Source organism: Monomorium pharaonis, chromosome 3, assembly GCF_013373865.1.
Source record: "Monomorium pharaonis isolate MP-MQ-018 chromosome 3, ASM1337386v2, whole genome shotgun sequence".
In the NCBI taxonomy this organism is placed as follows: domain Eukaryota; kingdom Metazoa; phylum Arthropoda; class Insecta; order Hymenoptera; family Formicidae; genus Monomorium; species Monomorium pharaonis.
The window spans coordinates 12,479,895-12,495,059 of NC_050469.1; the positions used below are offsets into that span (position 1 = coordinate 12,479,895).

Here is a 15,165-nt window from a genome sequence, read left to right on the forward strand (position 1 = left end):
TCGTAATCAAAGGTAGGTTCGTGACCAGTGTAATATCCACGTAAAGTCCACTTTTTGCTACGAGATTGTTACAAAAAGGCGTAATAATATGAAATCCCTTGGCACCATTCTCGATTCACGAATGCGTCGAATTTACGTTGCACAGCCCGTTCAAAAAATCATTTGCAATTGTAATTAAAGCGACAAATGATACATGATTTACAACAAATGTTGCTGTAATTGGAGTCAATTAAATTATTTTCAATTCAATAATTTTCATCTTTATTTTTAAGTAGATTCGATTTCAAATAGGCTCAATTACTGTATATATAGAGAACGATTTGTACACGGCTTCTCAAAATTTTTCTCACAGTCATTCTTTTTACTTCTTGAATGAGAAAAATGTACGCCACGTTTTCCAAGTCTAAATACCGTTTCAAAAGATAACGGTACATTTTCGCGATATCGCGACGCGAATCTTGAGAATAGTTTCCACACGGCAATGAACAACTGTACATTACGAGAGAGTAAGTGATCGTATGAGACTCACCGGCCTTCGTAGGTGACGTAGCATGCATTGTCGAACCTCCAGTTGCCGCCACCGCTAAACCACCATACAACACCATGTGCCATTACCGTTCTGCGGTACGTGTTTAGCTCTTATGTAAGGACAGAGAAACTCACCACGCGGATTTCGAGGAGGCGCGAAAACGCGGAAGCCATTCAGTGCCGAAAGCGCGTTACACAAGCACAAGATGATCTCGTATTCGACATCACGAAATCTCTTTGTCATAGGGTTTGAAACCGTTATGGCAGCAACGTAGAATTTATCGATGCTGCGCGACTATATGCGCTTCGCATTTTCAATTCCGCTAATTATTCTCGATAATTACACTAGTTTACAAGGTTTTGTGTAAGAACATATGAAGACTGTTTCAAAGATGACTTTCGACGCTGAGCTTAAATCTATTAAAATATTTCCATCAGATCCGGTTTTGAGATATAAAAAAAAAAAAAAAAAAAAAAACTTTTCTCCCCTAATATAAAAGTACCGAGAGTTCATTGAAAAAAAAAACCGTTTGATTATACAAAATACAATTTAAATTAGACTTATCTTATCGACATTTTCATGCCACAAATTAAAACAATAGCTCTATGCGATATTTCTTTAAAGAAACGATAATACATTGTATTGTCAAGTCGAACGGTGCTACCAACGTGTTATATTTAAGAAATTCGACGCGATAGAATTTTTCTGACAGATTCTTGAATTAAAATTAGTGTGAAATTTGTAAACTAGTGCTATTATCGACAAAATTGCGTAAGTCATTCTTGCGTGTTTATCATCGGGATCAAGCGATTCGTCCTCCTCGCGATTATCGTTCAAACCCTGCTTCATCATGAGGTACGCAAAGTTCCTTCAAGCGTTTCATTTGCAGCGAAGCACGATAAAGGCTGGAACCCCGACGAAATCGCGCGATCGTAGTTTCTCTGTCGTATCCAGTTGGCCGAAAGAATCCCGAGGATTCGAGCAAAGGACATTCGTGTGACGGGGAAACAGAACGACTGACGGACATTCACGATGTAAAGCTGTATACATAGGACGGTGAGCGGACTGATTACGGGAATACAAGGAGATAAAGTGGAATTGAGATGCAGAAGAGAGAGAGAGAGAGAGAGAGAGAGAGAGAGAGAGAGAGAGAGAGAGAGAGAGAGAGAGAGAGAGTGTGTGTGTGTGTGTGTGTGTGTCACTGGTGGAATCACTTTTGCCAGGTGAAATATAAATTTAACAAGATGTAAATCTGCTTTTTCTTCGTTATGTACAATATACAATTTTGTATTTAATATTTACACTAATTTTACCGCTTATTCATCGCTGTGACTGCGACTTGAATCCATGTGAAATATATGTACAAACTTACGTTTCAGACGGGAAAATTCTCTAAACTTTCGATTCACCATTAAGAGAGAAACTTTACACTAACGTGAGATTGAATTTTTTATAATTAAAATCTTTACAACGTGTGCCTTTGTGGTGCAGATTAAGATTATCTACTAAATTATACAATTAGAGATTATAATAGATGTACATACGCTCCTTTCATGTGTAGTGGAGTCAGCTTGGAGCAAAGGACAGGGAGAGCGGATAGGATCGGACGGGACTTCATCTAGAATTCTCGATGTCTTCGCATATCGGTATTGCCGTGAATGCTTTAGAAGCAGGTAACGTGGGAATGCCGCAACTAAGTTTATTGCACTGATCGCTGTGCCTGGCTACAGTAAAATCCAGCGCAAAAGCCAATGATAGAAACGTGAAGAAACGTTCTGTCGAAATCTTCGGCCACGATTTTCGGAATTCACGTTTCCAATGTTTAAAGCTTCTAATCGCGATGCCGACATGTCTTACGTGGAATCGGACGTTACTTTTAATGATCAATTCTTTTGTCACGATATTACTTAGACGCGCTAAAGATAAACATTAAAAACATTCATTTATTAAAAAAACGCGGAAACAATTATTTACGGTCGATTACTGATTACGTTCCGAAAACCGATCAATTTCTCGCTGATATCGTGAACAAGCGTAAAGAATTTTTGAATGACAGAAAATTGAAAAAAGTCGTTTAAGTATAAAAGAAACGTATTTGGCTTACCGGTTGAATCAAAATCACCCTCCAGCGGCCTCAATGGTCTGCTTATACTTTTCCTCTTCGACGGGGAATGTTTCAAGGCTGTAACATAAAACGTATGATGATAATTTCTTGCGTGAGCTGTGTGACCTAAACATCAAATTATTTTAAAAAATTGTTACAAAAATTACGTATATGTTAAGTAAGTCTATCAAAAAGACTTAAAACGCTACAAAAGCCGACATAAAGTAGCAAGGATCAAAGATCATTATTGACTTCGTTTCGTTACTGTTTTCAGTTTGCAAAAATTATCATAAACTAAATTCTTAATAAAATATCGAATTATTTAATTTTTATAATAATTATGCATATAAAATATTTTCTAATTATTTTCTGCTTTGTTACCTCGCGAATCAATTATTCTAAAATCTAAAAAAAAAATTGTAAAAAATATATAATTTTTTAGCCCTATAGAGCTGAACACGCAATTTATGTGAATATGTAATTTATTTTAATTATTTCAAATAATTACGCGTAAGTTACATAATATATCAATTTATCTGTTAATTAATCTTAAAATCAGAAAGTAAATAAATTTTATATATATTGCGATAGTTTCTTTCATAAGATAGATAATTTCAATTTTAGATATTTTTAAATTTTCTACTTGACAAATTTCACTACAGCACTGTATTTGCCATATGTCACCACAATATAAATACAGTTCTTTTCTTAATATATAATTATTATGCTATTTTTCTATCTGTTAAGAAATTTTAAAATTATATATACTTATCATAAAATATTTATATTTTAATTATATTAATCGCAGGCATAGAATATCTAACATATATTGCGAATAAACGATAATAATCAAGCGAATAACATCTATTGGCCCCGTTTGATTTTAAGCGACAGCTGTCTTTACGATTAGCAATTATCACCTGTATACGTACTACATCTTAATCCATGCCTATGTAATTAATCACACAGAAAAAATATGTACGTACATGAGAATTGTGCTGGAGTCTGTAGAAATACACTTTATGCATACGTAACAATTAGATTTTATTGTAAATTGCGTAGACGTTTATCCATTAATCTATCGGTCCGTGCTGTGATTGCAGGGTATGTCTAGGCTAAACTAATTGCTGCACGATACCGAATGTGATAGAAAAATTTTAAGATTGTGTGTAGAATTTATAGAGATAAAGAAATTAAGTAGAAAGTAGTGCTGAGAGTAAAACGTTATTATAGAAATCTTCTTGGTTGATCCTTTTCTGAGAAGTGGAAAAAATATAGTGTTGGAGAAGGGTGAAGAGTTCTATCGTCTATAATTAACATCACGGTTGTTATTCTTGGATATATTGAGAGAACAACCTAGATTTATAAAAAAAAAGTTCTTGGGCTGTATATTGCAAAATGTGTCAAAAAAATAAAGAACGGAAATATATGTAAAAAGTGATTTAAAAAAACAGTACATGTCAGGCGTACAATTTTCACAATGGCTGCAAAAGCATCACAAGTAAAAACACACTCATAGATGTTAAAAAAAAAACTCACTCGCATAATTCCACTAATTTCGCTTAAATTCACTTTAAAAAAATTGGTTTAAAAAAGACTTTTTAGTACAAACATTCAAGTTAAAAAAATATACGTGTTAGTAAGCAAAAAAATAGTGCTCAAAGTTTATTGCTTAAAAAATATATTTATGTTGGCGGATATAAAACAAGTTTCTCTTACAAAAACGTAACCGTTCAGTATTACATTTTTATAAGGGTTTAGATATATGCGTGTAATTATTTTTTTTAAATAGATCAATTTACTATTTCTCTTAATTCTAATTCAACAAATAGAAAAATAAATAAGACGTAAAAATAAAACAAATGTGCCATACTTATATATTAAATATTATCTTATTTTTAAGTATCGCATGCAGAGAAATCTAACATTAATTTCGTAAATTATTTTTGTAATAATTATTTTAAAACAATCATTCAAATTCTTCCAAAAATTATAATAGATGTTTTATCTGCTCAATGCAAAATTGCATAAAAATAAGCGGTGAGATAAATCCACACACTGTAAAATAAAAAAAACAGCATAAAAAACGGATCATTCATAAAAAGAAACATATATACAGGCAGAGGATTATGTGAAAACAAACGTACATACATACACTTGTACAAAAATGGACAGATGGACGCACACATAGACAGAGTTACCTATGTAGCTGGTGACGAGGTTACGGAATTTGCGATGATTCCCCTTAATCTCAGGCAGGTCCACTTTTGGTATTCAATTTTCGAGTTTCAATCGGTAGCAGATCAGACGAGGTCATTGGGGGTCGACACGAAAAGAAGTGCACGAGACACAAAAACATCAACATTTAGCTAATATCCGCTTATAATATGATTATGTATACCGGATCATTTGAATGAAAAATCATAAGCACTGCCGAGAATAGATAGAGACATTAAAGAAAAGCCAGGGTACACCTAATTTTTAAACGTGTCAAAGCGACTTTAAGCTTCCTTTCTGTACTTGGATATGGAAAATTAATATCGTAGATACCGTCTCAAATTATTATCTAAGCAGATAAATTGAACCAAAGATTTATGCGACTCAAATTTCTGCTGTTTTAACAATGCTTCAACGTATAACAATTCGAGAAAGATATACATTAATTGTACTTTCCCTAGGATGTCTGGGCTGTCAATTCGTAAATAATTTGTTTATTCACATGGTAAAGTATAAAGTGACAAGTGGATAAAAAAACGTAAACGTAACACAACAAACACATTGCACGATACAATATTAAGACAATATACAAAGTGTAACGCGCTGATGGTGCAAGAAACTCAATATGAATAACGACTACGAGAGGATATAAATCATAATAAGTGGAGCAATGTCAATAATGATGGTAGTATACATGACGGTAGTAACAGTAGTAGTATCAGTATAGCAAGAATAATGATAGTAATAGTAATAGCATTAGTAATAGTAACAGTAGTAGTAACAGTGGTAGTAGTAACAGTAGTAGTAACAGTAGTAGTAGTAGTAATAGTAGAGTAATAGTAGTAGTATAGTAACGGTAAGTTATAAGTGTATGGGTGGGCTCATAAATGAAATGAAGTTGTAAACAGCGAAAATGTTTATTGTAAAATATATAAATATGTACAATGGTGTCCATGTTCAGTCAATAGCTGAATATTTTTACAATAAAAAAAATTCTACTTCTACCGATACTTATTCTCGCTCTCACACTCTCGCACTCTCCCTCAAATTAATCTCACCCACGCGGTCCTACATTTACTACTGTATGGCCAAAAATATATACGTTCAACATTATTTATATATCGCAGAGATTCTTCTACAGGTATATAGAGCGCACAAAATTATCTAGCCTTTTTATAAAGAGCCTTTGTCGGGAAAAATATACTATAGCATGCATTTTTTTCTTTTAAAAAGCAGTCATACTATGCAAACTCTTTGAATGCTCGGATGTATTTCGTGCGTCCTATATCTTTTTTTTATTAATGTGTTTTGATGGACGAAAATATCAATGATTGCTTTGGCGCATCGAATAAATAGAAACTTCAGTCAAGATTTATTTGTTCTTGACATTAAAAGAATTTCTATAGAACTTTGGCATATGATATCATTGATAAAAAAATTTATAAACAATAAAATTCGTTGCAATCGTGATAACCTGTACACTAACAAGTGCACATATATTCTCAACTATATTACAGACTAGATAAAAAAAAGTCACTAACAATCAAAAATAATTCTATGTATGTACAGGGTGAATCTTAATGGATGTCCCGGCTTTTTACCATAGGAAATGGATTATCGACTGCAACCTTAATTAATACACGCATTTACGCCATATGTGTGTGTATAGGCCGTACATGTGTGTATTAAGGTTGCAGTCGGTAATTCATTTCCTATGGTAAAAGGCCAGGACATCCAATAAGATTCACCCTGTATATAATTTTTATAATTTATGTAATATTTTTATGGAAGTCTTACTGTTTACACGATTTTTCTTTACAAATATGGCTCTGAATAAAGTCCAATATAAAATGGAAAACGTTAATGAAAGTTAAAAGTCAACATTAATAATATAGCGATATACAAAAAATACTCAGCTATACCTGTGGACACCACTGATTGGTAATTCACTCTTTTTCTTTCTTTAATAAATATATCAAAATAAAATTGTGTGTCAGAAGAAAATATGAAATGCATAATGAGATTGAACTTACAAAACAAAGTTATCAAAAAATAAAGAAATTATATATAATAAAATGTACATACGTGTATTGTGTTAGCAATTAGTTACACCAAAACAAAACCCAGAAATGATCAATTGACACTCATAGATCCAAAATATATCTTATTCACAGCATTGATTCGAAACGAATGCAGGTATCCGAAAAGTTTTGTTCTGGATCGGATTGAATTCTAGTAAATGTCGCATTTGTTAAAAAGCATTATTCTTATTTTACAACAAATAATTCTGATTTACGCATGATATTTCATTAACTTATACAAGGCACTGATAGATCAATAAAATTCGAATATAACCATGATATTGATGCAAATATCGCATCTAGATAATTTTCGGATATCCGCATAGTATTTGTCGCATTCTCTGCAGTCACTCAAATATCTTATAACGCTATTATAATCGTTAGAACATTTCTTTGGACGGCTAAATCTGTGATAAAATCTGTTAGGACAAAATTGAATCGCTGACCTGCGCTTCAACACTCTTAAAATACGAATAACTAGATAAAGAAGTTGTTAAAACTGGCATCGCTCTCGTGTTGATTCTGATAAGAATTATGCGTAAGATATTTAAGAAAGCTAATATTTTGTTGAGTCTCCTAAATATTCTAACTCTTTAAACGAGTTTGTTACACATTAGATGAAAAATTATGTAACAAGTAAATTAAGTAAATTAAGTAAAAACAAGTCTTTTGTAGTAATTTTTAACAAGAAAAAAAGTTTTCTAGCTTACGGCTTACTGCTGTCTATGAGATTTGGTATATGCTTTAACAATACAAGTACCTTACTAATTATATCATCGTAACACTATATATATATTGTAAGTACCAGTTTTGAGCTTCATTTATAATGAACTTTTGTTCTAGTTTTCGCGTTTTTTGTCTCGCATTAAATGTTTAAAATATATCTCAAAAGCGTCAATAAAAGGTACAATTCGAAACCATTGTATATGGTTGAATCACAAGATGCAAATATTATTATAAATGGATATTTGTTTCATGTTCACAATTCAAACACGTCGCATTGGTTATTTTCCCTAATTATAGCTAATATTTATTTTTTTACCTTTGTAGGAAGTTGATGGTATAATGCCATTGAATTAACGTGATTAACCAGAAAACAATGGTTGTCGATAGTTAAGTAAGCGTGAAATTACTCAAAAATTAGCGAGTTTTGCTGAGTGTAGCCTTGTAGTCAAACTTGTTAGGACAGGTTGATTCGGGTGGTACTTACGTGACGGTATTTTCTTAAATACTGTCTTGGCCATGAAATCCTGAAAGCGTTGTGCATAAAATCCTGGGCGATGTACGGATACAGTATCCTTAGAAAATAAGAAACATTTTTATTATATTAGCAATAAGAGATGTTGAGATCAATAAAAAAATTGAAGATATTGCGTGAGAATTAGATTGTAAAAAGAAATCTATAAACTCGCGCGCGCGCGCATGTGTGTTATGTATGTCACTTACCCCATCATGTATCATTGATTTCCACGTATGTTCCAGTTTCTTTTTCAACCTGTAGCTTTGTAAAATGTCGATAATGCCAAGAAACAATAAAAGGCGTTCACCACGCGCGTTTCTGGCAGGAATGCCACCTGTACTGTTAAGAACATAAACATGAATCTTATTATAATTAAAAAACATATTAATATATAGATCATTCATCTAGAGAAAAATATATATCATGCTTACGGTACGTCATCCTCTTCATCTATTGGTTCACTCTCAGCCTGGATACTTTCCATCGCTGTACTGTGAGCGACCAACCTTTGACGATTTATACTGCGTGATCGATTTAAAGCGACAGCGCCTATTCTATCCACTCTTTCCTTTTCTCTTTCAGTCTGAATGAATCCGTCACTTTCGCCACCCATTTCATCAACTTCCTCATCGGCGCTCGCCGATAATCTTTGTTCTTGCTGTAATACATATATATATGTGTATAGCACATATAGCAAAGACAAATATATATTGACATTTACGTGATATGAAAAATGTCACATGATATTTACAGCTTTTTCCTTCGCAGCCTGGTCAAGATTATGGATTCCAACAAGTAAAGAATAATCCATAATTTTGAAACTTTCTAATACACGACAATCCCGTTGAATAGTTTTTACTAATGCACTATAAGTATCAGCTTCTAAAAAGATACCCTCTGGATGATGCTCTATAAAATCTAGATCTTTATACGTTGGAGAAGATTTCGAACGTTCCGTTTTTGAGGCCTAGAATTTTTAATATGCAATATATAAACACGCAATATACAATATATAATGTACAATATTTATAAATATTCAATCGTAATGTTACAAACCTTTCTCTTGTATGTAGATCCTTTTAAATCATATTTTTGATGCAATTTTATGGATGATGGTAAGAGATTATTCATGGCAATTAATCTAACATTTTTACTATTACACCGATAGCAATACAATCCAAAAAACTTTGGCAATAACGTTCTTGGATTCTGATTTAGGTTCTGCAGAGAATAACAGAAAATTGTTGTTATAAAAAAGTTTTTCATGTCAAATGAATATTATATTCTAATTAAGTCTATTTATAGAATACCATATAATATCCTGGAAGTAGAGTTTGCAAAAACTCTCCCTCTTTATGTTGTACAGTCTTAATAATAAATTCATCATCATCCGTTAGATAAAAGATACTCCCACTAGCGCCAGGATTTGATAACTCACGCAGTGGTGCACTACACATTGACATCTAAGTGCATATTTTATAATTAGTACAAGGCTAACATTATAATTATACAGAAAAAAATTTTTAAAAAGAAAAAAAAAACAAAATTTATCTTACCAAAAAATCATCCGGTTGAATGCCAAAGAGATCTCTAAAATAACGAAATGCAATGGGTGCATAGGTTTTAAATTTGAACTCCGAGAAATGATGGGCCGGAGTATGATTTGATCCTTCACTAGGAAAGTTCGTTGTCTCCACCGTCATAAAGTCTTGCATTAATAAATCGCGTTCCGGTTTACTTGCGAGACCGCCAACCGCGTGCTGTATACCCAGTTGGATCGATCCCATAATTTGCGTGGTTTGGATCTGTATAAAATAAATAAAATAAATTAATTAATCATAAAGATAAAATTATAGAGTATAATATACTCTTATTCTTAATTTCATGCCTATAATTAATATTAATAAGGAAATGACAGTAATGTTTCAAGCTATTAAATAGAGAAAATCTAATATCTCCTGCAACTCGAATGAAGTGATTGAATCGGTAAATACATGTGTAGCTGATTATCACTCTTTGATAGCTGAATAAGACAAGTAGCTTATCTCTTTCATTAACATCAAAAGACCTTACCACTCATACTGCTCAACATAATGTAGTACAAGCTTATTTATTTATCTCTTTCATTTAACAACACCCTTTAACTTTGATTACAAAGCACAAAATCTGATCTGAGCAAACTATTTATTAAAAGTGCTACACCAGAATTCTTCCCCTACCTTTTTATACGTGATTTCACCTCCCACTCCAACTCTTCGATGTCCAATCTTTCTCTCTCGTTCCGATTTGTTTCTTGATATCCCCACAGGGATCTTGCCACCCGTCGTACCATGTTGTACTATTGAGTTCTGCAAAGATAATTGATAGTACATAACATATTCTTGTTAACACCGAACATATACTTGAGGAAAATATCTCCACACTTATATTGCTAATAATTATTTAGTGTGATCTGAAATGCGCGCAGAGAGGACGTTAGCTGTACGTTCCGGCTATCTCGCCTTACACAAGGTCTTGTAATATACATGTGTCACAAAATATCTTCTGTGGCATTTAGCGCTATACGGAGGAAATACCGAAGGTGTCCCTGATTATTCAGATGAATAATTAAACAACTAAGAAGATAAAGGGGTGTATAAATGCCGCTTCGTCGCGATAAGTGTATCGCCGCGCTCGGTTATACATCTCGCAAAAAATGTACGATTATCGAAGCATGATATCCGCGGTAATCGTGCAACGGTGATTTATGATACACTTCTCCGTGTTTTTGCACGCGCGTTTTGCGAGTTGTAATAACAAGAGCAAGTCGCAAATTCAAAAACCTGTTTCATGCGCAATTTGACTCCACGCGAACTTCGCAAGCGTGCAAGAATCGATCTTGGATGCTCGAGTGTAAATTACCGATGACGGGCAGTCTGTACTGTACGTCGTACGAAAATAGAAATGATTTCGCGAGTAAACGTAGGATATAACTGGCGCGACTGGCTGTAAATAGAAGAACTGGAGAAACTTGTGATCGATATTAATCTATTTTGAACCAATTTAAAAGGAATTAAGCAATCTGCTTGCCCCAAATTATTATCTGTGTATTTCTATCTTATCTTAAACGCGTATTGTAAATTTTTTACTTTTATTTGGAATGTAATAAATAAACACGCTCCTATCGGATGTACTTGGATAAAAATCAAATGGAGAGGATATAAGCGATCGCGATTAGCAATAAGTGAAATATTAATGTGAATCCGCGCAAAAGTGGAGCAAGCGTTAACGGAAAAGAATTAAAAGACGATGAAATGCAGCACATGCGTCGGGACTTTTCCATCAATGCTTTCTTTTTAAAATTATTTAAGAAGTAAAAGCTAGGCAAGCTTTTATATAAAACATTACATTATTTAATCATAAACAAAGACAGCGATGTGTAATGCATAAGATAATTAAGAAGGACAAAACAGAGCATAAAAATATTCTGAGATTTGAAGTAAATGAACGTGGTTATTTCATTTGAATTGTTAATATCAACAATGAAATTATTATTTATGAGTTGACTTTTGACACGCGCGCACGTATCGAAGATCTGTCTTCATTTATGTGATTGTATTAATTGCTAATAATTATTTAAACGGGTCATTGAAGTGCTAATGAAGCGTTAAAAGAAAATGTCTTTGTCATTTAATAAAATGGAACGCGCGTACTTTTTTCGGCAACGTATATTTTAAAACTAACATTTATTTAAGGAAAAATCAATACTTACGTCAAATGCTGTTATTTTCTCTCCGGTCGACTTATCTGCAAAAAGAGAGGAAGACATTTTAATTACGCTGCATGGTATAATGTATGTATTTTGATAAAAAAACAGCGCACGTATTTGATAATGCGTTTTGTAAACATAAGCAACATGACATTTTAGTAGAACAATTCAATGTTCTTTATCAATAAAATAATGATAAATAATTAAATTTCACATACAATAAGAAGATCCTGTATAGTAATCGTATACATCATGTATGATCTGTATAAAACGTAAAAACTATTAAACCGCAACTTTACGTATTGAAAATTATGTAAAAAATAAAATTATTAATAACAATTATAATAGTACAAAAATTTTATATAATTTTTTCAAATAATTAAGTACTAAATGACCCTTTTTATATAAATAATCCGATAAAATAAATCAAGAGATTATTCATTATTTGTTTTGGTAAATATATTTTTTTTTATTAAAAATAATTTTTTAACAGACATTCGTGTAAATACAATACATGTAACACTGACATTTAAAGTAAATTTGAGAATTTGCACGATAAAATCAACAATCTTTAAAATGTGCTTTAAAAAATTATTAGATAAAAGTAGCACAAGGAGGCTCAATGACATTTTTGCGCGATCGATTCACTAAAGCGAGATTGGTTCTTTTATATTAATGCAACACGTGTATGTTCCAGCAGTTAATAGACTCTTGAAAAATATTAATTGTGTTTACTGACATTTCACGGACCATATTTCTATTGTACATTTACTATTAAACGTTGTTAATTAATTGTTCAAATTATTTCAATGCTGCTCTTTTTTAGACTGTCACTAAAAACGGCAACACTATCTGTATAGATTACACGTAATTAAACGTTATATCTACGTTACATATTCATGTTCTATATTTTACGTTCTATATTTATATGCTATTCACAATTAAATATATAATAAACGTGTTACGTTTTTATTATAACAAATGTGTGTGTGAGATGTCATGTCACACGTTAAGTGACATGACATCTCTCACATACATTTTTAAACAACTTCTTGAAACAAGAATCAAAATTAGTAAATCACTTTTGCAAATCGCTAAATACCATACAAGTTTCCAAGGCTCCGTGAGCCTGTGAGTCACGATAGGTTTAGCGATAACGAACGACGAATTGTTCATCGCTTCGAGTGAATCTTGGATTAACAAATTACTAGCGATAATCGAGTTTGCTGCTGCAGAAAAAAAAGCGGCACGTGTACGTGCGAGGGAATAGCGGTTTGCGATATCGAGTAAAAAAGGCCCCTGGGATGATGACAGCCCGTAGAATAAGGGTACAACGAGTCAAGATGTCCTTACTTAGCCTTCTATTTTTAACCCTCGTCTTCCTCGTTGTGAGCTCGTGTGACTCACAAACGCGTGCGGTGGTCTTTGTTCGGCTGAGATTTTTTTTTCCAGCAACGAAAACGCAAAAAAAGCGGCGTCAATAAAATCATCAATCGTCCAAGTCAATGAATTTCTGAAAGCTACCGCAAATGTTTGCGCGGAAAAGGGAAAACTACACGTTGCGTACATCGGTGGAGAAACGTGTGAACCTATTTCCTTTCGAAGCGGAATGAATTGTGTTATGTAAACGATGACTTAAGGCTCTCTCATCCTTGAGATAATAAAGATATTCTTCAGCGAGATAATATTCTCTTGTTCTTTCATTCTCGACGTAAAAAAAAAAGAAACTTGGAAAATAATCCCGATTATTACGTGTCGCGTAATCGTTCGAGAGGAAAAACCCAGTTGAAAGGAGGCAAGGAGTTAAAGTCACTGAATGCGTAATATGATATTTTGCATCGTGAGCTTTAAACTTATTCCGAGATGAAACGTCCGTAATGAGAGAGCGTAACTTCCTTCATTTTCCGAAAACGAGATAAAAAGATAAAGTTTGATAACATTCTTATCAAAAAGTCAGGAAATGACACTTTCGAAAATGTCGCGTAATGCTCAAGAGAAAGAATATGTGACGGACAAAGAGTCCCCAGAGGCGTCTGGACGGAAGGAAGAAGGAATTAAAGCCATTGAATACGTAATATGATGATACTTCACATTACAAACTTTAAACATCGAGGATTAAACGCAAAATGAGAATGCAACTTCCCTTATTTTCTAAAGACGACAATGGAGTAGAAAAAAAAGCAGTACTCCGAAGCTTCACGAAATTCCAGTCTAAAAATATGTGAATGTGGCGAAATCAAGAATATTCTTGTTTTGAAAACATTTTTATTTTCGAAAACTTTAAAGAGATTTTGAGAATTTTAAATTTCAGCAAAATACCGTATTCTTATTCCAATAATAGTCATTTAAGAGTGCGTTCCACTCGCAATGCTTGCAAGCATCATTTATCCTTGTTTAGTATTCGATAAACAACAAGGATAAAATTCCAAGAGCGTTGCGAGCGTTAAGTGGAACGCACTCTAAAGAGCACAATACGTGATTGTTTTAAATATAATAGTATGAAATTAATATTGTTATTTTTATTCGATATTTATATTTATTCGATGTATAGTATATATTTTTTTAAATAAAATTGTACGAAATTTTTCACAAAATATATAAGTAAGTTACGTCGGTCTAACGTTACACGGAGAGAATTTTCTCTTAAAAATCACTCTGAAAATCGTGAGACAACGTAAACCTTGAAGAATTTTACTATACTTTTAACAAAATTTACTAAAACTTTGCCAAATTTTATTAAAATTCTTCAAGGTTTACGTTGTCTCACAATTACTACGATTTTCAGAATACAATTTTTAAGAGAAAAAATGCTCTCCGTGTACGTAATCTCATTTCAATATTTAACATTTCCTTTGAAAATGAAGACGTTTTCAAAACAAGAATATTCTTCTCTTCTGTGTAGGCGGGAAGAATCTTTGCCCAACAAAGAGCTGATGTCATTCGAAGAAGAGACAAACATTTCGAGCACGAGCCTTTTCTAACTATTTTTTTCCGTGATGGAGGAAACATGCATTCCTTGGAATCTGATAACGAGCGAGCGTTATCGCGATCGCGCGATCGACGCGGAATCCGACGCGAAATCCCGGAGAGCACGGGTTTCCACGTGCCGCTGGCTCGACGCCCTGTCAGCTGTCAAACGCACGGGCCTGTCGGCCTCGAAGTCGCGACGAACGAATCGCCGCCGTTGCCGTGCCGCGTCAGCCTCATACGGTTCGTCCAGGTGGAACACGAAAATCAGAGCGCAAA

General features: G+C 33.2%; 1 protein-coding gene across 14 annotated transcripts in view; it reads right to left on the minus strand.

The window, feature by feature from the left end:
* The window catches only part of LOC105830792 (phosphatidylinositol 4-phosphate 5-kinase type-1 alpha), a 36,065-nt gene that overhangs the window by 19,308 nt on the left and 1,592 nt on the right, over positions 1-15,165 (minus strand). For 9 of the 14 annotated variants that reach the window (XM_012670372.3, XM_012670373.3, XM_012670369.3 and 6 more), the window contains exons 2-13: positions 11,923-11,957; positions 10,391-10,519; positions 9,728-9,976; positions 9,482-9,634; positions 9,228-9,392; positions 8,923-9,138; positions 8,603-8,829; positions 8,378-8,510; positions 8,142-8,229; positions 4,835-4,897; positions 2,634-2,711; positions 530-583 (exon numbers count right to left, since the gene is read on the minus strand). In XM_012670372.3, the coding sequence (XP_012525826.2) occupies positions 530-583; positions 2,634-2,711; positions 4,835-4,897; positions 8,142-8,229; positions 8,378-8,510; positions 8,603-8,829; positions 8,923-9,138; positions 9,228-9,392; positions 9,482-9,634; positions 9,728-9,976; positions 10,391-10,519; positions 11,923-11,957 (1,590 nt within the window). The remainder of the gene's footprint in view (positions 1-529; positions 584-2,633; positions 2,712-4,834; positions 4,898-8,141; positions 8,230-8,377; positions 8,511-8,602; positions 8,830-8,922; positions 9,139-9,227; positions 9,393-9,481; positions 9,635-9,727; positions 9,977-10,390; positions 10,520-11,922; positions 11,958-15,165) is intronic. The other 5 variants (XM_012670374.3, XM_036284510.1, XM_036284509.1 and 2 more) reach the window with 3 other exon arrangements.